The sequence below is a fragment of the Pseudopipra pipra genome, chromosome 6 (genome assembly GCF_036250125.1).
Source record: "Pseudopipra pipra isolate bDixPip1 chromosome 6, bDixPip1.hap1, whole genome shotgun sequence".
In the NCBI taxonomy this organism is placed as follows: domain Eukaryota; kingdom Metazoa; phylum Chordata; class Aves; order Passeriformes; family Pipridae; genus Pseudopipra; species Pseudopipra pipra.
Genome location: NC_087554.1, coordinates 62,024,431 through 62,043,882, shown reverse-complemented (window position 1 = coordinate 62,043,882; position 19,452 = coordinate 62,024,431). Strand labels below are relative to the sequence as shown.

Sequence of the window (19,452 nt, the reverse complement as noted above, 5' to 3'; positions counted from 1 at the left end):
CCGCGCTCCGCGGGGAAAACGCTGCTTCGGACATAAAACTGCCGCCTTTGCCTTCTGCGGAAGGAATAAAAACCACCCCTGCCGCGCTTCCAGAGCGGGCGGTGTCTTGTGTTCTGGTCGCCGGGGCTTCGCAGAGTCAGCTGCGCCAGAGCCGGTGACTGACGCTGCTGTGGGGACCGTGGATGCTGATGAAAGCCCGTCCCTCTATCTACAATAATATCAAAACCCAGCTGTACAAGTAGCAAATACTGATGCGCCTCGTAAGAAAAAAGTGACAGACGAAGAGGTTTCCTCACCCCAGCTCCACGGCTGGAGCCAGAATGAGGAGTTAAATACGTATGATCAGCTCGTGTGTAGGGGCAGAGAGCCCACTCCTCTGCATCCGTGTATCATGGAATAGGTTGGGTGGGAAGGGGCCTCAAAGACCATCTCGTTCCACCCGCTGCCATGGGTAGGGACACCTCCCACTATCCCAGGTTGCTCCAAGCCCCATCCATCCTGGCCCTGAACAGTTCCAGGGATGGGGCAGCCACAACTTCTCTGGGCAACCTGTGCCAGGGCCTCACCACCCTCACAGCCAACAATTTCTTCCTAATATCCAGTCTAACCTCCCCCCCCGCTGTCAGTTGAAGTAATTCCCCCTTCTGTATATAGCAGGAAACACCAGGAACATATATGTGGCATAGTCCACACAAACCCGAATAGCTTCAAGCAATATCTCCCTTCCACTAAAAAGCCCCAACAACAAAACATGCCCTGGTTGTATTTTTGTGTTTTTTTTTTTTTTTTTTTTCTGTAAAGCGACTCCCAGCCTACCAAGCCTGTATTGTTTCCCTTTCCAAGTGTTATCAAACACCAGCAGGAACAGCACTATGGAAAGTAGAACAAAGATTGTTGGTTTGAAGACAAGAGTTACCATAGCAAACATTAAGTTAATCAGTAGTTCAGTGAAAAGGTTTTATCCGTGCTTTTAAAGAGCACTAATTTTACCAGTGAAATCACATGGCAAGCTCTTAAGTAAAATGTGATTTCTTGAAGAAGAAGCTCATCTTAGATAAGCCAGAATCTTTTTTTTCCCAGAATTCCAAAAAAACCAGGTTGTCTTCACTTACAAAATATTATTGTAACTCAAGTTACAATAGAGTGCAAATAGAAGTCCAGCCCAGAGCTGTGGAAAGTCTCCAGCATTAGAAAGCAAACAGAAAAATAAGCCTGTGTTTAAAAGAGATTTGAGTGTGGAAATCCACAGTTCAACAGTGACCCAGAAACTGATAACAGTTAAGACCAGTTTATCATGAGGAAGTGCACAAAGTTTTTCAAACTCTTTTCTGGAGAAGAGATAGTTATAAAAGCACTTGTGAGACAAAGAACAGACACAGAAGGTGCAATCACACCCTCACCAAATCAGAAATAAACGTGTGACAGAGAAACTAAACCCAGCAAGACCCTGTTCTGTATTGAGCCATAGCCCATATTGTGTAATTCCATCAAGGACAGAGGTAGCTTTTGGCCTGGGTTGCACTTAAGTCATCTAACAGCAACCTCTAGTGGTGCTTCCCAACAGATATCACATCTTCAGGAGGAAAAGAGGGGAGGACACAAGAAAAACTGTTCTGACTTGCTTCCAAGGAATCATAGAAGGTTCCAGAACAGCCACAGGACAGTCTTTGCACTGTTCCTACTCAAATCACCACTCTGAGCATGATACCTTCTGAAAATAAAGGCTTGAGTTCATTTGGAGATAAAACAAAGTACAAGAAACCCTGCAAAACTACCAAATTTTATGTAATGCCATTGTCTGAGCTCTGGTTAAGTAATACAGATAATTAAGTCTTGAGCATCCAAGACTTTTTGTATTTTCCTCAAATCCAGTTTTAAGATGTTCTTGTCTGCACCAAGCAAGCTTCCATCATCTGAGGGGACTTCAGTAATACAAGTGGGTACCATTTAGTTAAAAATCTAATTTGTGTCATGTCAAATTACATAATTTAATTAGTTACCCCTCCACCCACACCCTTTCTAGGTATATTCCAGCAGCAAAGGCCTTGAATGTCTTATCTGGAAAAGGAAATCCTACCCCATCACACACAAGAATTTACCCAACCAGTAGGATCAGAAGGATTCAGGACACATCCTCTAAACACTGAAATAAACTCCTGTTGGGTTTTGTAACCTATATTATAGACAATAATATATTTTGAGCTTAAACATGAAAATACAACATTGCAGGAGCAAGGTTTCAATACAGTTAGAGCTGAGAATTTTGATAAAGCCAGTTTGAAGTGCAGTGTGGATTCACCTCTTCAACAGGGGAAGAGAAGTGTTCCTATTACAAAATACTTTTAAGTGCCATCTTAATATGCCTTCTATTAAAAGTACATTCATTTGGCAAGTCTTTCAGCTTGACAGAAGCTGTCAGAACTCAAGTGAATTACAGACAGATACTGGTGAAAGAAAAGAAGATTTCACAAACTAAAGAAAGGCATCAGCACTTACAGCATTCAGAAATCCATCATTTGCTTAATGATCCACAACTGTACAACTGGGTCCAGGAATACCCTTGGCTTGTGTTCCATGCACAGTAATACAAACCTGGGCATTATTCTGAATTGCTTTATGAGCCATGTTATGATGGTTTCTTGAAGCCTTTTAGAATGGGGTAGATGTTCTCAAACGCCTCATAGATTTCAGAACGGTCTTTTGCTCCTAAAAAGACATTTATAAAAAAAAAAACAAAACAAAAACTCCACCAAGAATTAACAGAATATTGAAAATACCTGAATATGGTAAGATCACAAACCATGAAGAAACCCAGGGGTTTAAAAGCACATTACTATTAGTTTAAGGAAGAATTTCTGTCATACTTCTGCCACCTCAAAGAACAATTTCCAGCTTGCTTTGCTTTAAGATTAGTTTTGTTTAATCTGTGGAACCAAAACAGCAATTTTCTGCTCTTGACAGGTGAAAAACATTGGCTTTGAAGAAAGAAGAAAGCAACTGAGAACCACCAAGGTGTTACCTGCTTACGAGTAACAGCTCTGCCTGTTGAAAAGGTAGGTGGAAAAGTAGAAACAAGAAGTGAAGGGCATTTATGCAATACTGGAAGTTGATCCACAGTTTGAAAACTCTCCTAACTCCAGCTCTGAGAAGCATTTTTATTTTTAAGCTATGTTAGGGCATGTATGATTTCAAAGCTTCCTCCATGGTACTGCAAGCAAATCTTTACCACCAAGTCTTGCATTGCTGTAGGCAGGAACAGTCCTTGCCACTGACACTACTCTATCAATTACTAGAAAGCTGCATTTAAATGAACTGAAAGTTGGATTAAGCCCTGCTCAAATTGAATGTGTAAGCCTTTTCCTCATGTCCTCACTTGGACACGACTAATTCATCTGTGTTACCACAACTTTTACTTTAAAAGTAAAGTTACTATTAAGTTATTTCCTTGATTAGGGGGGGAAAAAACCCCTCACAGCTCATCAAATTCAATTTTGCCATTGCAGCTGGGCCCGGTGTTCAAAGAAAAGGATCTACTTTAGTGCTTCTGGGCCTACTGCACACTCAAGAATGTTTCTTTGTTGGTTTTTTTTTTGGGTACACTAATTGGATCAGTGGAATGGAACTGGCCAGTATGATTTTGCTGTACCTAAGAAGGTGGTGGGACACTGGAGGGGGAAGTATTTAAGCTTTATACTGAGAGTGCCCCAGACTTCATCTGGCTGAGCTCATTCCTGATCTATGACTCTGAGAATCCCTGGCTAAGGCTGGCACTTCTCTGGTCTTCCACATGTCTCAAAGCTGTGTTGGGAATATAGATACAGCATTCAGAACTTCTGGGAACAAGTCCTATTTACCTTTTAGAAGCATTTTCATGAGCTGCACAAAAAGAATATGTTAGAAACTCAGGAATTCACCTTTTTTTTCTTTTGACCTGGGATGAGGTACAGGTATCTGAGAGCACACTTACTCAGCAAGGCTGCTGCCTCACGAGTGTTTTGCCAAGCAGTCTGGAAAAAAGAGTTCTTAGATCTCCACCCTTTCCTCTGATAATCCCTACTAAATGTTGCCAGTGAAGTGTTTTAAGAAGTTTGCTTCCTGTCCAAGCCATTTTAAATCGCTCATTGTGAGGTTCCTATTTAAGTGCCTGAGTAGTTACAGCGTGCCAGCGTCCTGTTGGCATTGACATGTGGCATTATGCTTTGAATAAAATAAAAATACTCAAGTAATACGGAAATCTGAGACTCCACATGAAGCAATAGGAGATTCTAGTGCAACAATACTGATATTATCTGCAGAAAACACAGATAAGCAGCAGTAGGCACTGTTAAAAAGTTCACTAAGAGGCTTTACTGTGGCAAGATACTAACTTTTAGCTAATGTTCAGTTCAAATGCTCTCTCAGAAGACAAAGTAGCACTAGGCTACAGATATTCAGAGAGACCACTTACCAGTCAGTACAACTTTTCCAGACACAAAGATAAGCAGCACTATCCGTGGTTTGACCATCCTATAAATGAGGCCAGGGAATAGTTCAGGTTCATAGCTGTTTCAAAGCAGGCAGGTAAGATTAGTAAAATGCAAATAAACTGTTTCAGTGTTGCATGAATAAAGTGCTCTTTAAGTGTATTAACAATAGAGTAATTAACCCCACAGATTTTAGATAGCTACTCAGAGAAAGGCAGGTCAGGCTTTAGACATCTTGAAGAGAAACCACTTAATTCCAGCTGGAGCTGGTGGGAGATCTTCATGCTTACTTTTAAAGATTTCTGAGCCACTTTTGATTTTCCATAGCATTGAAGTCTTTATTGTAACCTTCAAACAGTCCCCAAATCACAGAATGGCCTGGGTTGGAAGGGATCTTAAAGATCATCTCATGGGCAGGGACACCTTCCACTATCCCAGGTTGCTCCAAGCCCCATCCAACCTGGCCTTGGACACTTCCAGGGATGGGGCAGCCACAGCTTCTCTGGGCAACCTGTGCCAGGGCCTCACCACCCTCACAGTAAATCCTTCCCAGGCTGCAAAGAGCCCTTATTAGGAAGCATCTCATGCAACTAAGATGACAGCCAAGCGTGAATCTTTAATATATATTTAGCTCCTAAATTACATGCAAACTACTAGATGCAGTGCTAATAAAAGACAACCAAATTGTGATTTTTGTCAGTGCAGAAATCTTCATCCTTTCCTCAGTGATGGCAATAACCAGTTTTGAACAAGCCCACCTTGAAGGCACAGCATGCCCATCACTCAGCTACGAGTTTACTTCAGGTGGGTGGCTAATGGACATCCAAACAGAACCGAACCAACAGCCCAGAAACACAGTGTGGTTTCGTCTCTGTATTCTGCAAATGCAGTTTGGCTTCATGCCTGAAGGTTGGAAGCCTTATCCCTGCAGATTGGCATCTGCTTTGCTGGGAGTTAAGAGGCTCCCTTAGTATTAAAGGCTCACAGTGGAGTGAGGGCATGGACCAGGCTCAAGGAGCTGCAGACACTGCTCCGAGTTGCACGGGGCTGTAACTGATTTCCACATACCTGCTGAACTGCTGGTGAGTGAGAACCAAGCCTTCCAGCCGGATGGGGAACCTCACATCACAGCTCCCAACCATATTCTGGATCTTGAAGTCCAAGAACTTGGCAGGGAAGCCGAGTTTCTGCACCACCCGTGCGAATTTCCTGGCTGCCAGCCGGGACTGCTCCTCACTGAGGGAAGAGCAGAGGGGGGAAAAAAACCAAACAACAAAAACCAAATTTGATTAGTGCTTTCCCCCCCTCTGCTCTCAAGATGGAATTCAGTTTAGAGCCACCAGTGTGCTAACCTGTGCTCCAGAAAAAGATACACTACTGCTCAAAATAGCAAGTGCCTATCCCCAAAACTGCTCCAGGGAGCTAAAAGGAGTGAGGCACTTGGACATTCACTTTCCTGGGGTCTGTTTTGATTGTGTTGCATCACCCAGAAGTTCCCCTCTTCAGAGGTTTCTTTCTCAGTTCCTTAAAGCACCTTCTCAGGGCTGATCCAAGAGTTACAGGCACCAGTACAATCACCTGCTTGGGGTGGTGGGAGGGTTTGGAGAAGAGGTCTCTTAAGTGTAAGTTAATGCATTATCTCACTGACAGTTTTGGGACACAAAAAACAAGGCAGCTGCTGAACTGGAGGAAAAGAGCTTCAGAGTACAGAAATCAACTTTGCTTTTCTCAAATTCCCTTTTTCTCTAGAGGCAGATGTGTTGACTGGTGAACACAGACACCGAAGAGAGACTTGACAGACAGAAGTTATGTCCTAACTCACTTTAAAAGTCAGTGAGAAATGCAAATAACTCCTTAACAATTCCTGGGCATTTTAGCAGCTTTTCTGCTGATGTCTGCTCAGCTCAATCTAAATTCAGGGACAGAAGCACATGGTTCAGGAATTGCTAAGCTGCCACCATGGAGAAAGCGAGGCATTTTTCAATACCACTACTTCACTTTTTCTTGCAATTGTGACAGCCCTTTGCTAGGTACTTCAAATGAGATTTCCTGACATTTTTCCATCAGAATATAGGCATGGCTGCAAGACCCAGACCTTTAGAGAGAAGGTTAAAAAAAAAACCAAAAAAATACCTTTTTGCTCCCGTGCAGACCATTTTTCCAGAACTGAAGATGAGGGCTGTTGTCCGTGGTTCCCTGATTCTCATGATCACAGCAGCAAACCTCTAAAAATTCAAAGGAAAGCCTCACAGGAATTTAGCTGGGAATGTATTTCTAGTCAGTCTTTCAACAACTGATGGTTTTGAAGCCTATTACAACATGCATGTGCTTTGTACAAGTGTTTCTTTAGCACCCTGAAGTTATTTTCCACCCACCTGGGACCAGGGGAGTTGAGACTACAGTCACAGGACCATTAGAATCCATGAGCACTGAGAAAAGGAAGTGAGGGTAAAGCTTTGAGTCCTCAAGACTTACTTTTGGGTTATACTCTGCATTTCTGGCATGCAGAGCTATGTTCTTCAGATCTAGTTTACAAGCCAAGTTTACAGTCGACACAATATTCCTGAGGAACAAGAGAGGAACTTTCTTACTCCAAAAGCCAGCAACAGCAGAGCCAAACCCCAACATGGACTTAATGTGGAGTCACACTCCAATTAATATTTGCTATCCAGCTGATTTCCTGCTTCTTTCCGACTCCAGCACTAAGCTGCTTTTGGCAAAACTTAAGTAATTCAATATCAAAATTACACTTTGAGATCTAACAAGGTATGAAATTATTAGTCCCTGAATTCTAAGTTTGTGTGTCTTCCAAAAGCTACATCACTGAAGTGTTTCACAGATTTGGACTGAACCATTACTGACTGTTTAGAGTTACTACAGCACTTAAGGTAGGTAAGGGTATGTTGTTTTCTATATAAACTACTCCACAGTTGCCCTACCTTAGACAGGACAGGATCTTTTAACAAGAGGAGTGTTTCTCACACCCAACCCTCTGCACCAGTTCTGTTTCTCCTCTTGAAAAAAGAAGACTGACAACTTTAAACCCCTGGAGTCTGCTGTCATCCTTCACGTTCTCCTTGCTGGAAGAAATCCTCTTTTTCAAGTATCTTTATGTTTTTGTCAGTTCATTTGCTCCACCTCTCCCTCCAAGAGGAATAACTGCTCCTGTAGCTTTTTGGTTGGGCTTATTTCAGACCAAACCATGTTTGCCATGTTCTCTGAGTGAGAAATCAGAGCAGCACCTTGCAGTTCAAGCAAGCCCACGGCTGTGATATATGCTACATATATAACACATAAAAACTTACTGTAGCTGAGGAAGTGTGCCAGAGCTTTCTGATGCAGATGACACTGGGGTCACAGGAGTCATTGGAGTCAGATGAGGACACACCCCAGATGTTTCAGGAGATGGCTGAGTCGCATCTGGATTCAAGAAGCTGCTTTCATCCATGAAGATCCCACTGTCCTCATTTTTTGGTACTGGCACATCGAGCACTTTTGGCATTTCATGACCATCTTCAGTTAGACTTTGTTCTTTGTTATCTTGGGTGACATCTGGGAGAAAGCTGAGGTCCACAGAGGAGAAGTCTGCATGGAGCTCTTTGGGCTGATTAAATTGAGAACCGAATGCATCTTCGGTTGTTTGACTTGGAAGTTCCACATCATAAGGGCTCATGGGAGTGAACAGGTGAGGACTAGTTGAGAAGTCATCCTTGAATTAAGAAAAAGGGTCTTGTATTATTAAAACATTAACTGGGAGAGCAAATTAAGATTAATCTTCAATAAGTACATTTCAATAATTTTTCCTCCCAATACGTAATTGTAGCAAAGAATAGTTTTAAGACTTGAAAGTGCATCCTTTGCTTCTCTATCAGCATATAAAAATCCAGATAACTTTTATAATGGAGAGATGCATTTTCCCACCGCACTTCAAAGGCAGTCTGGAGTACCCCTGTGACACCACAAATTGAGAAATGCTACACACCTTCAGCAGTGACTGCAGGTACAATCTGCCTGCTGGCACTTCGCCCTTCACAGCCACTGTCACACCTCAGTCATGCACACAACCAACATAATTGCTCATCGGTTTTTCCAAGGAAGACAGCTGGCATTTTCTGGCTGCCTTTACCTCCCATTCTGTACATTCTTGCCATTTCCTCTCCCTGCTAGCAGGGGACAGTGTCAGCGTTGGGTTTGTGCAACAGAGGGCAGCAGCTCACAGAACCAGCAGAGTTTATTCCTCAGCTGCTGGAGGTCACCAGGCTGATTTGAAGGGAGACACAGTCAGCACCACCAACATCCTGCCCTCTGGTCAAGCTCACAACACACCTGCAAGCAAGCCCTTGCATAGTAATGTCCTCCTTATTATTAAAATCTATTTTTAAAAAATCATCACATTGATGAGGCAAGAGTTTAGGAAAGGATTTATTCCCTATCCATTAGAGCATAAGCCTCTGCTCAGTGGAAAGCTTCTTCCAAAAAGGTGGTTTCTGCCAACACCCACAGCAGATGACAGCTTGGGCTGAGGACTCCATACAAGAGGTTTTGCGTTTATTTAGGCATTTTTGGGCTTGAGAGCTAAAAGGACTTCAAAAGTCCAAGCAGAAACCAGAACAGGGAAGGGTGCATAAGACTGAGGCCCTCGAATTGGCAGCAACTGCCTGAACTCCAGTGGGAGCAGGATTTCCAGATCAATGCTTTCCAGCCCTGAGCTAGTGCTGCTCTCTGCTAGTCAGCTCACTTGGCAACACAACCATGCACACAGGGAGATCTCTGCTCCTACTTTGCAGTATATTTGCCTGTAGACACTTGGAAAACTTCCACTAAGTGACAGATCCTCCCAGAGAACCCTCACTAGCTTGAATACAGATGCAATCAGGTCTAGCTCTGAAAGCATTACAAACACCTACATTCAAAACTGCTCCTAAAATTGGCTTGTAGATGCAGAGACCCACTGGAGATCAGGTGGGGCAGAGTGCTGCTGAATAAGCAGATGCTCCTTCACCCTCTGGAACACAGGATCCAAAGCACTGTCTGAGAATTAAGGTCAGATACAAATGTATTAACAGTTACAAATAAGAATATATTAAGGAATAACAGAAAATGCATCTATTTTAAAGAGATAACGTTCAAGTTCACAAGAGGGGAAGGAAGGCACAGTCTCTGCAACAATTCCAGTGGACTAAAGTTTGGGAGCTTATAGGGAAAATTTTGTACAAACCACGACGCAGAGAAGATGGTACAAAAAGACCTCATTACTGTGAGTCTGTGAGACTACTCACATCATACCAAAGGGGCATCAAAGAATGAATGTAACAATCAAAAAAAATTCTCCAGTTTGTTGCACAGCTTAAAGAAAGAAGCTGATGGAGAAGCTGAGTGGTATATGAGTGTGGAAGTATTAAACAGCTGTAAAACAAGTTTAAAAGAAGCAAGAGAAAGCAAAGTGCATAGGGTAGGTAGAAGCAGAAAGGTTTTTATCAGGTCTCCACGTAAGTGGTGTAAGAAAAAGCCCTTATAGGGTTAAGTGCTGGGCAATATTGCCTTCTTGTCAGGCAGATGCTCAGAGGCTGTGAAAGGGGGCACAAGACCATGTTTGCTTTGGGCTGGCTGCCAAGGGTTATTGCTATAGACTCCGGGTTAATTAACTCCACTGAAGGCCCCACCAACTGCATAGCTTTGGACATCTCCCAGCAGCTCTGGGAAGGAGATTTCACACACAGATCCTATCTGAGATCACTCACTTTGGGGCAGCTCGAGGGGAAACAGCCATTTTCACTTCCACCACAGAAATCCCTGCAACTCGGGTACACGTAAATCAAACTCTGCTGCTTTAAGCAGCAGACTTGGATTCCCCCCCCCCTCCCTGCAGTGATATCACACATCTGCTGTTATCAAGTATCCCAGCAAGTCTGAAATGTAAAAAACCCAGCAGCATTTGTAAACCCCTGATTATACCTCACCACATTATATACATTATGTTATTATATAAGGCCACACTCAGAAGGCTTTACCAACTTCCACGAGGGGGTCTCTGGATTTCAACAGCCTATTTGCTGAGCTGAAAAGTAGTTTACAAGCAGGATGCACGTAAAGAAGTTGCATTCCCTGAACAAAGATGACGCTCAGCTGTGGAGTCCAGCTTTTTCTAGTCCCTCACCCCAAGGAGTGCTTGGCAACCACTTGATATCAGCAGGACCGTTTCAAATACCAAAAGAATAAGTTTTTGCAGACATTTATGAACCAGCATGATGAGATCCAAGCCTCCTGCCCTCTCCTCAGGGGCCACACGCCCCAGAACGTGAACAGGTCCTTGCAAGCAGCATCATCCTTCTTAGAATCATAGAATCAGCTGGGTTGGAAGGGACCTTTGAGATCATCAAGTCCAGCCCTTGATCCACTACCACTGCGGTTACTAGACCATAGCACTAAGTGCCACATCCAGTCTCTTTTTAAAAATCTCCAGGGATGGAGAATCCACTACTTCCCTGGGCAGCCCATTCCAACGTCTGACCACCCTCTCTGTAAAGAAATTCTTTCTAATATCTAACCTAAACCTCCCCTGGCACAACTTGAGACCATGCCCTCTTGTCTTGCTGATGGTTGCCTGGGAAAAAAGACCAACCCCCACCTGGTTACAACCTCCTTTCAGGTAGTTGCAGAGAGTGAGGAGGTCTCCCCTGAGCCTCCTCCTCTCCAGGCTGAACAGCCCCAGCTCCCTCAGCCTCTCCTCATAGGACTTGTGCTTGAGTCCCTTCACCAGCCTAGTTGCCCTTCTCTGGACCTGCTCCTTCTTGCAGCAGGTAAGAGCGACTTTCTCTCCGGAGAAGCCCTCCATGCTCCTGAGAGGTCTGGGCCAGCTCGGGGCGGGGGGGACGATGAAATCTCCCGGTTTACACTCGTTGGAATGAGGAGATGACGGAGTTGATGCTCGGGCCGAGCACTGAACATAGCGCCGCGTTGGTGGTATAGTGGTGAGCATAGCTGCCTTCCAAGCAGTTGACCCGGGTTCGATTCCCGGCCAACGCAGTTATCTTTTTTTTTTCCCCCTAGATTGTTTTGTGGTTTGGGTTTTCCTCCTCCCTCCCCCTTTCTTTTCCCTCCCTTACCTGCCCGCTGCAGCTCTCCAGGTAGCGCTCCAGCGCCGACGGATCATCCATAGGCTCAACCTCCCACCCAGACCCCCCCATCTCATTCCGATCCCGGTTTTAACCCCCAGGGGCGGCACCGGGGGCGGGTGCGGCTCGTCAGGGAATTTAACACAGCTGGGAGTTCAACCCCCATCAGACAGACCTGGAGCGGCTCCTCAGGGAGCACAGCCCCTCACAGCTGGGAGTTCAACCCCCGTCCAACAGCCCTGGAGGTTCTCCCCTGCCCTTGGCAGGGCTGTCCCAGCGCCTTCTCCCCATCCTGCCGGACTGGAGGAATCGGGGTGCTCTCGTGTGTTTTACAGGAGCCTAAAAGCACAACCTGCTCCCGAGCTCCCCTGAGCCTGCTCCCCTCCGCGGGGCTGAAGGGAAACGGGGAGTTGGAGCTGTGATTCAGACCTTGCAAAGATAACGCTTTTTAGCAAGCAAGCGTGATGTGCCCTTAATTTCTCCCACCTGCCTCATCAACTGGAATGAGGCCCATCTGGTCCTTGGAGCCCCGGGCCAAAAGTATAAACTTCAAACTTAAGGCATTGTGCTGAGATGGTTTGTTCTCAGCTTGGCTAACGCTGCTTAGGGGGAGGAAGTGTTTGGTCCTTACATTTGCTGTCCTTCCCCTCACAGACATTTTCCCCTCTAGAGTCTGTTTCTGCCCTTTTTCCGGGATGATTTAAGGCCATTCCTTTTTCCAGTGTGTGGGGATTCCAGGTGTGAGGCAGCACATTCCCAGCAGGGAGTTCATCTTGTGCCTGGCTGACTGATGCTGTGGGAGTCTCATGCTGCCAATGCAGCTTGGCTTGGGCGCTGCTTGACTCCGCGCCAGCAACTGCTGTCTGACTTGTTCTTTCTCTCCTGTCCTGTCTCTGAGTGCTGAAGGATGGATGGATGGATGGATTCCTGTGAAAGTGCAGCTGGGAACACATCCCTGTCCCTGTCTGGGCTGGGGGATGTCATGATCAGTGCACCTGTTGCTCTGCTAGAAGGACTTTGCTTTATGCTGTGAGATTTGCTTGCAAACAACAGTCTGAGCTGAGGAAACCCTTTGGGAGGAGATGTCAAAGCCCAGGCATGCAGCAGGTTTTTGGGAGGTACTGCCAGGCTCTTCTTGCTGCCCCAGAGGTGCAAATGCTTAGATTAGTACCCTTTAGCCATGAGGCAGAGTGTACGTGGCTGATGAGCATCCTTCCCTCCTCAGCACAGCCTGCTGGGCTGGTCTGTGGTATTTCTGGGACTTACCTTCCAACTTACAGGAGCCAAACCCTCCTGGCCCCAGAAAAATCCAGCCTCGAGCAGGTTGATTTACATCACACAGCCCATCCCAGAGCACCCAGGAGGGCAAGTTGAGCAGCAAAGCAAGGAGAGGACTCTCAGAGAGGTTGTAGCTTGAATTACAGAGGCTGATGGAGCCAGCTCAGACCAGTTCAGGATGGTTAAAACTAAAATGTCCCATTTAGGGTTGGTGGCCAGACAGCTCCGTGGCCTTGGCTGCTTTTGCAGGCACAACAGGATAGGGTACTGAGGGCTGTGGTGGGGGGCTCTGCTCCCACCAGCAGTGACCAGCCCAGCCCTCACAGCTGCTTCGTGACAGTGAGGGCCTGCATTGCCCACAGGAATCATTGAACTGAACACAGGGATTGTGCCGAATTTGTTCTGTCCTCTGGTGCTCCCCCAGCACGTGACACCATTGCTGTGCTTCAGTGGGGAAGCTGGCAAACTGTGGTGCTCGTGGTGCTTCCCTGGTGTGGCCCTGTCTGTAGCATTGCAGCTGAAGTGCTGTGAGTTTCCTCAACAAATTAATCCTGCACTGCACTGCAGAACCCCCTGGAGGTGAGATATGTTCATCTCGAAGCCCCTGAGGAACTGATTTGTCTGCACTTTGTGAACCTGAGATGGAGAGGTCAAATCATGGTGTGTGAGTGAGGCTACATCATAAAACTCTTAATAATGGTGTTCCTTCTTGCCTTGAATATGGACATCCTGCAAATGCAGAGGCACCAGGAAGTGATGAGATTCTGGGTGAGTTTGGTGCCTCTTGGGTTAAATGGGTGTAAGGTTGTTTACCCATCTGGAGGCGGGGAAGAAGGGAAGATGTTTAGAAAGCTGAGAGATCATCTGAGGAGTGAAGAGTCACCACTGTGTGGGCGATTCGAGCTCTCAGGCTTGCTTGGATGTAGGGGAAGGGTCTTCTGGATGCTACTCAAGGAAGAGGAGGTATGGCTGTGCCTCAGGAGGGCTCTGTGCCCACAGCCTCCTCCTCCAGGCTGGACATCTCCTTGTGGTGCCCAGCTCGTGGAGGCTCAGCGAGTGGGGTGTCCAGTGGTGGGGAGCCCCAGGGAGTGGGAGGTCTCGACAGCAGGAGGCACTGAGTCCCTGGGCTTCCCCCTCCTTCAGTCTCCCAATTCTGGGTCTCCCCTTCTTAGTCATCAGAAGTATTGTTACCTCTCTGCTGCAAGTGTTCTTCCTTCTTCGGCAGGAAGGACTGACCCCTGTCATGGGTTGGACAGACGTTAATTTAAAATGTGTCACTTGGAACTCGTGCGACCCATCTGCTTGATTTCTGATCATCCAGGTCAAGTAACATTACAAAAGGCAACTATTTTTCCCATTCAAACTTAAAAAAAAAAAGATTATTTCTTTCTCAAACTGCCTGAGCTTCTCCCTTCCTTCCTTTTCCCCCCACTTTTCCCCTCAATTTTTCCCTCCCCTCTTTTTCCCCCTTCCTCCTTTTTTTCCTCTTCCCCTCCTTTTTTCTCCTGCCTTTCCCCCTCTTTCCCCTCCTCTTTTTCCCTCTCCCCTTCTTTCCCTCTGTCTTTTTCCCCCCCACTTTTTAATTCCCTTTGGAAAGCAGCAGCCGTGCAGATCCCGGCTGGAGTGACTCACGCCAGGACTGCTCGGGGCAGGGCAGGAGCCGCTGGAGGCAGCCCTTCCCCTTCCCCACGTCCCCAGGAGCCAGTGACGGGGTGATGAATCACTGCGGTGCTGAGTTACTGTAATGATGAATTGTCATGAGTCTTAATTAGCAAATTGCTTAATTTTACTTAGAAAGTTGATGATTAGTGCGACAATAAGTGCTTTGTGTATTCTTTGTAAGAGGCATTCAGTATCGTTCTTCCTTGGATAACTAATTGGAGAAGACTATTCCACAGAGCTCCTCCAGCACGCCTGTATCAGTCCCTTAAACATTTCTGGAGCAGACACTGCTGCATCACCTGGATGCTGTAATTATGGGATGGGACTGATCACAGGAGACTTCCAGAAATCTGGAAGGGACAAGGAGCAAGCCAGTAAGGGAGCTCTACCTGTTTTATTCATCAGTGCTCTGCACAGCTGCCTTCTATTCCAGCACGCCCTGGATGCCTCGCTGCTTGCTTTGAAGTTGGCTAATCTTGGTTTGGATTTATCTTATCTTTTTTAGGAGCCAGTTCGAGAATTAAAAGCTCGTGACTGACAGTGTTCTGCTTTCTGCTCTCCTGAGCTTTATGCTAAACCTTTATAGCTGTAATTGTCTCAGAAGAGTGTAATTGCCTCAGGTGTAGCTTGGATCTCCTGGTGCCCTTGCTGCCTGCAGTGTTTAAAGCTCTGCCTTTGGCACAGGTAGAAGAGCAGCTGAGAGCAGAATCGTGTTCCAGGGGAAAAAATCAATATAATATGCACAAGATGCCTCCAAATTCAGCACTTTCTAATTACTCCAGGATCCTGAACTTCTCCATCAACAGCAGAATCCAAGTCTTGTTGTCAAGGTTGTTCCTTCTGTGTGGTTTAGCCCTGTTTTGGTCCCTGTGCCTTGATTACCATCTTACCAGGGGTGTAAAGAGATTGAGGTGCTGAGGAGAACCCCAAAGGGGGTCAGGGAGAGGAGCAGGTGAGCTGCAGCAAGGTCAGGGGGAGCAAAGGACATGCATGGAGCTGGAAAGGCTCTCGAGAAGTGTCTGCAGCCCAAAAGGCAACTCAAAGGTGGATGCTGGAGTCTGTGGGTCTGACAAGTGTGACCATCACTCTCTCCTACTTATCTGTCCCATAATGCTCCATTCTAGACATGATGAATGCTTGTCAGTGTCAGCAAATACTGGATTTATTGCCAGGGAAGGAAAGAAGCCACTATGACTACTCACTGAGTAATAGTGAGTAATTTGACTTTTAATTGTGAATTAGTGTCATCGTTAGATTATGCTGGTGTAAACATGAACAGAATCAGGTCCATTAGTTTTGATATTTGGTTCTAACTTGCCCTGTGTAAAGCAGGAGTAACCCTCTTGCAGAAGTGAGGAAGTTGAGCCAGAATCTAATTTAATTTTCCAGGTTTCTTGGGTGGTGGGAATGGCTGTAACTTCCCATTTACCCCGTAGTGTCTCTCCCTGTACTGGATGATGCAGCCCAGGTCACACAGTGGTAAGGGTGCCTCTTCTTTGCCCTGGTTAAACTGGGGCTCTCTTATTCCCTGAAAAGGGCAGTAATGGGGGGGATTTGGTACTTTTTGCAGACATTAGTGGGCTCTGAGCACTTGTGTGCCAATGCATGTGCCTGCCATGCTCCCTGGCAGAGACCAGTGTGCTCTGGCTTCTGGATCAGGGAAGAAAGTCCCTTCTGTCACATGGGAAAGGGGTAAACTGGCTAGAAAAGAGCCATTTTTTTCTGGCTTCTACAGCTCTATTATGTGCAATGGAGACACTAACTGCCCCTGTGTCAGAGAATTGCTGAGAACCAGACCCAGAGAGGATTGCCAAATCCTCCACTGAATGCCAGAGGAAGCACTGTAAGTAAAAGTCATCTGTCTCAACTGAAAGGCTGAATGGTGACTCAAAATCTCTACAGTTAACTTCATTTAATTTTCCTATCTGTGCAAAGCAACAAACTGATTAAAGGCAGGCATTCTGTATGTTGTTTGCATAGCAATCCACTTGTCCTGGCCCAGCCTCGTACTGCAGTGTGGAGGAGAGCCCAGCAGTCTGTTTTTATTTTCCATTCTGTGTTGCATTTAAAATGTGGCCAGAAAAGGGGGGAGCAGAGTGGGGTGGGTGTTTAAACATTGGCTGCCCACCTTAATTGCAACGGAGCAATGAATGGCTGCAGGCTTTCTTGGACAGCTCCTCCGTGAATGTCACACACAAATCCACCTGACACCTGGGGTCAGAAGTATCCTTCCGTGCTTTTTGTGAAGTCATCTCGCCCATTTCTGTGCCAAACGGTCTGGCTAAATTGAATTGCATTTAAATGAGGTGAGTGTGCCATGGATCATCTGACTGCTGCTGCTCCCCTCCGAGTTTTGTGACAAATCACTCTAAATGCAAACACTGTGTCTCATACCCTGAACTTACTGCTGCAATTGAAGGCTGATCCTTTAAGCTTTATCTGGAAAAACAATATAGTAATAGCACTCCTGTGTGTTTGCACAGAAAAGGAGAGGTGTGCATACAGCAGGTGCTAGCAGAGCTCTGTTAATTCAGTTTGCAGTCACATTGAAGATGTGAGCAGTGACATTGGCATGTCCAGGACCTTCAGTGCAAGCTCTCCAGGAATTACAGCACTTACTGTGATGCCTTCACTGCTGTGTCAGCTGAGCTGTGCCACCACTCCAGTTTCTATTAGCTTATGGTACAGGAGAGGGCAACGAAATGCAAATGCAATGAGTCAAGGAAGGTTTCTGAGCAGTGCCTGAATTCCCCCTAAAACTGAGTTTTGTCTGAGTGATCAGCAAGATGCAATGACTGACACTGGAATGAGTCCCCAGGGCTCACAGCTCGGCGATTAGTCAGTTCTCATTACCTCTTCCCCCAATTAACGTCAGCAAATCCGTGCTCCTGAGTCAACGAGGACCTCAGGAGGAACTAGACTTCCCCAAAAGGCTGCCAGATGTCAGCAGCAGCTCCAATCCCCTCGCCTTGATGGTTCTGTGCTTTTAACACACATAATTAACTGTTAACACTGTCCTGTTTCTGTCACTCCAGCCCTTCACCCGTGGTCTGTCAATAACCACTGTGAGCTTGGCTGTGACTGAGGAGTCTGTGCCCAGCTCTGCTGTCATGTGCTCCTGCACTTCATCTCATTTCCATGCTCATCCCAGCCAAGCAGGAATCCAGCCTGAGATCCCTTTTGGTAAAGCCTCATCCCTCCATTTGGATCTTCCTCCCTGCTGTCTTTGCCATTTCTCTTGAACAGGTTATGGCATCAGGCTGTGACATCTTTTACCGTGGCTTTTATGGTCAGTCTGTACAAGTGGAATATGAGTTAATTTTCCCCTTACAATCCAAGATACTACATGGAATATTATTACATATTTTTGGTGTCTGCAGGCTGTGGAAGAAGCTCACTTGTCACAGTGTCCTTCATTATGAAGGTGTCATTTTTTTTCCGTCGGTTCACTTATCTGCAGCTTGTCAGGAATAATTAAGTGCTGTGGTTGCTTTGACCTCCCTTCAACGGACATTTACACAACTCATAAATACAAGAGTGGCTCCCCTGAGCTCTTTTTCCACGCAGGTAGAGTTGCTCAGCTTTGCTCAGCAATGCTTTGAGGAAAATAAGGAGCCCAGATGGGCATGTGTTTGGGAGGATCCTGAGTTCGTTGTTTCCTAAAACCCATGTTGCTCAGATCAATTAAGTTTTGCTTATTAACATTAAGAATACATTTATTCCCAGGTATTTTTACACTCCCCTTTACTCCCAAATTGGCACGGGCAGTGCTGATGTCCAAAATAAATGAAGTGTGTGAAGACAGACAGTTTAAAGGTGTTGAGGAATGTGGCTGTTTCAGACCTCTCACATCTCACTCGACTTTCACCTAATTTGTTAACGGGTATGTTTTTCCCTGGGGGACAATAATGCTTTTCTCTGTGAAATTTTACAGAGGACCTTCTAAGCCTCCTTTTGTCCCTTTGGGTAAAATCAGTTAAACTGGCTTCTTTTCTGGTGCCTCTCTATTTTCCCTAGAGAATCCAAGTTGGTTCTTAACCCTTTCTGTCCTCTAGGCCTTACAAACTGTAGGATAGAAACACTTAGATGTCTCACAAGTCTAGACACAACGTGGGCAGCTGCAGGTTCACTGGGGAGAGGCTTCTCACTGTCTAAAAAATTGGGTGTGTAGGTGAAGAGAAGAATATTTGCTCATTTCAAGTATGAGCTAAAAGAGAAACTCTCAGAGGGATGCACGGTGAGTTTGCAACCGGGAATTGTTGGGTCTCCTGGGGCAGCAGTGATGTTGTCAAGATGTCTCCTCAGACCCAAGGGTTTGCAAACATTTCCAAGCCTCCAGCCACCCTTGGGACACAGGTGAGTGTCACCACCAGTGATGGCAAACTGGGGAGCAGAGAGCAAGGCTCCCCTCCGGTGTGACACTCATTACACCAGGCAGGCGGCCGCATCCCTCGCGTAGCCGCAGACAAAATACTTTAATATTCACTTACTCTGCGGTGGCAAGAACAGCTGGGATGGTTCCTGTGCTCTTTGATTTATCCAGACAGGCTACGAGGGTGTTTGCTGCACATTTCCTTAGAAGTTTGTCACAGCCTGACACGCGCCGTTCCCGCGGTGCCTCGCAGAGCTCAGTCAGTGTCCTTCCCTGGCTGAGGGAGGAAAACAGGCTGAGCCAGCCTTGGGATACCTCATCCTCAGACTGAAAGAGCCCTTGGAGCAGGAGGTCTGTCTGACTTTCCATTTCTCTTTTCCCCCCCCCCATCTCTCACTCCATCTTGTTTGTATTTGCTGCCCATCCCGCTACGTCTCAGGTGAATGACATGTCTGTGCTTACAAGGGATGTTGTGTTGGTGTTGAAAACGTTTTCCTTTGCAAAGGAAAATATCTTCATTCCATAGGTATTGATGCAGAAGAGTATTAATTCAAAACCTGCC

General features: G+C 46.0%; 1 protein-coding gene and 1 non-coding gene across 2 annotated transcripts; one reads left to right on the top strand and one right to left on the bottom strand.

Moving 5' to 3' along the window:
* Nucleotides 1–2,086: 2,086 nt before the first annotated feature.
* TBPL2 (TATA-box binding protein like 2) lies at nucleotides 2,087–11,724 on the bottom strand. The gene is made up of 7 exons (XM_064659582.1): nucleotides 11,570–11,724; nucleotides 7,769–8,172; nucleotides 6,939–7,026; nucleotides 6,597–6,688; nucleotides 5,532–5,699; nucleotides 4,448–4,542; nucleotides 2,087–2,706 (listed from the first exon to the last, which is right to left on the bottom strand). Exons 1-7 carry the CDS (start codon nucleotides 11,648–11,650, stop codon nucleotides 2,627–2,629), a joined length of 1,008 nt encoding a protein of 335 aa, XP_064515652.1. The 5' UTR covers nucleotides 11,651–11,724; the 3' UTR covers nucleotides 2,087–2,626.
* On the top strand, nucleotides 11,418–11,489 carry TRNAG-UCC (transfer RNA glycine (anticodon UCC)). Its single transcript has one exon. It is a non-coding gene; the product is annotated as a tRNA-Gly (tRNA).
* Nucleotides 11,725–19,452: the final 7,728 nt, after the last annotated feature.

Bases quoted from the DNA above. Each gene is read 5' to 3' on its own strand.
- TBPL2 (XM_064659582.1), bottom strand. From the start codon at position 11,650: ATGGGGGGGTCTGGGTGGGAGGTTGAGCCTATGGATGATCCGTCGGCG. The intron at 6,689-6,938 runs GTAAGTCTTGAG...TTGAATTTTTAG, and splicing joins ATGCAGAGTATAACCCAAAA to AGGTTTGCTGCTGTGATCAT. The intron at 4,543-5,531 runs GTATGTGGAAAT...GCTTTGAAACAG, and splicing joins ACTCACCAGCAGTTCAGCAG to CTATGAACCTGAACTATTCC.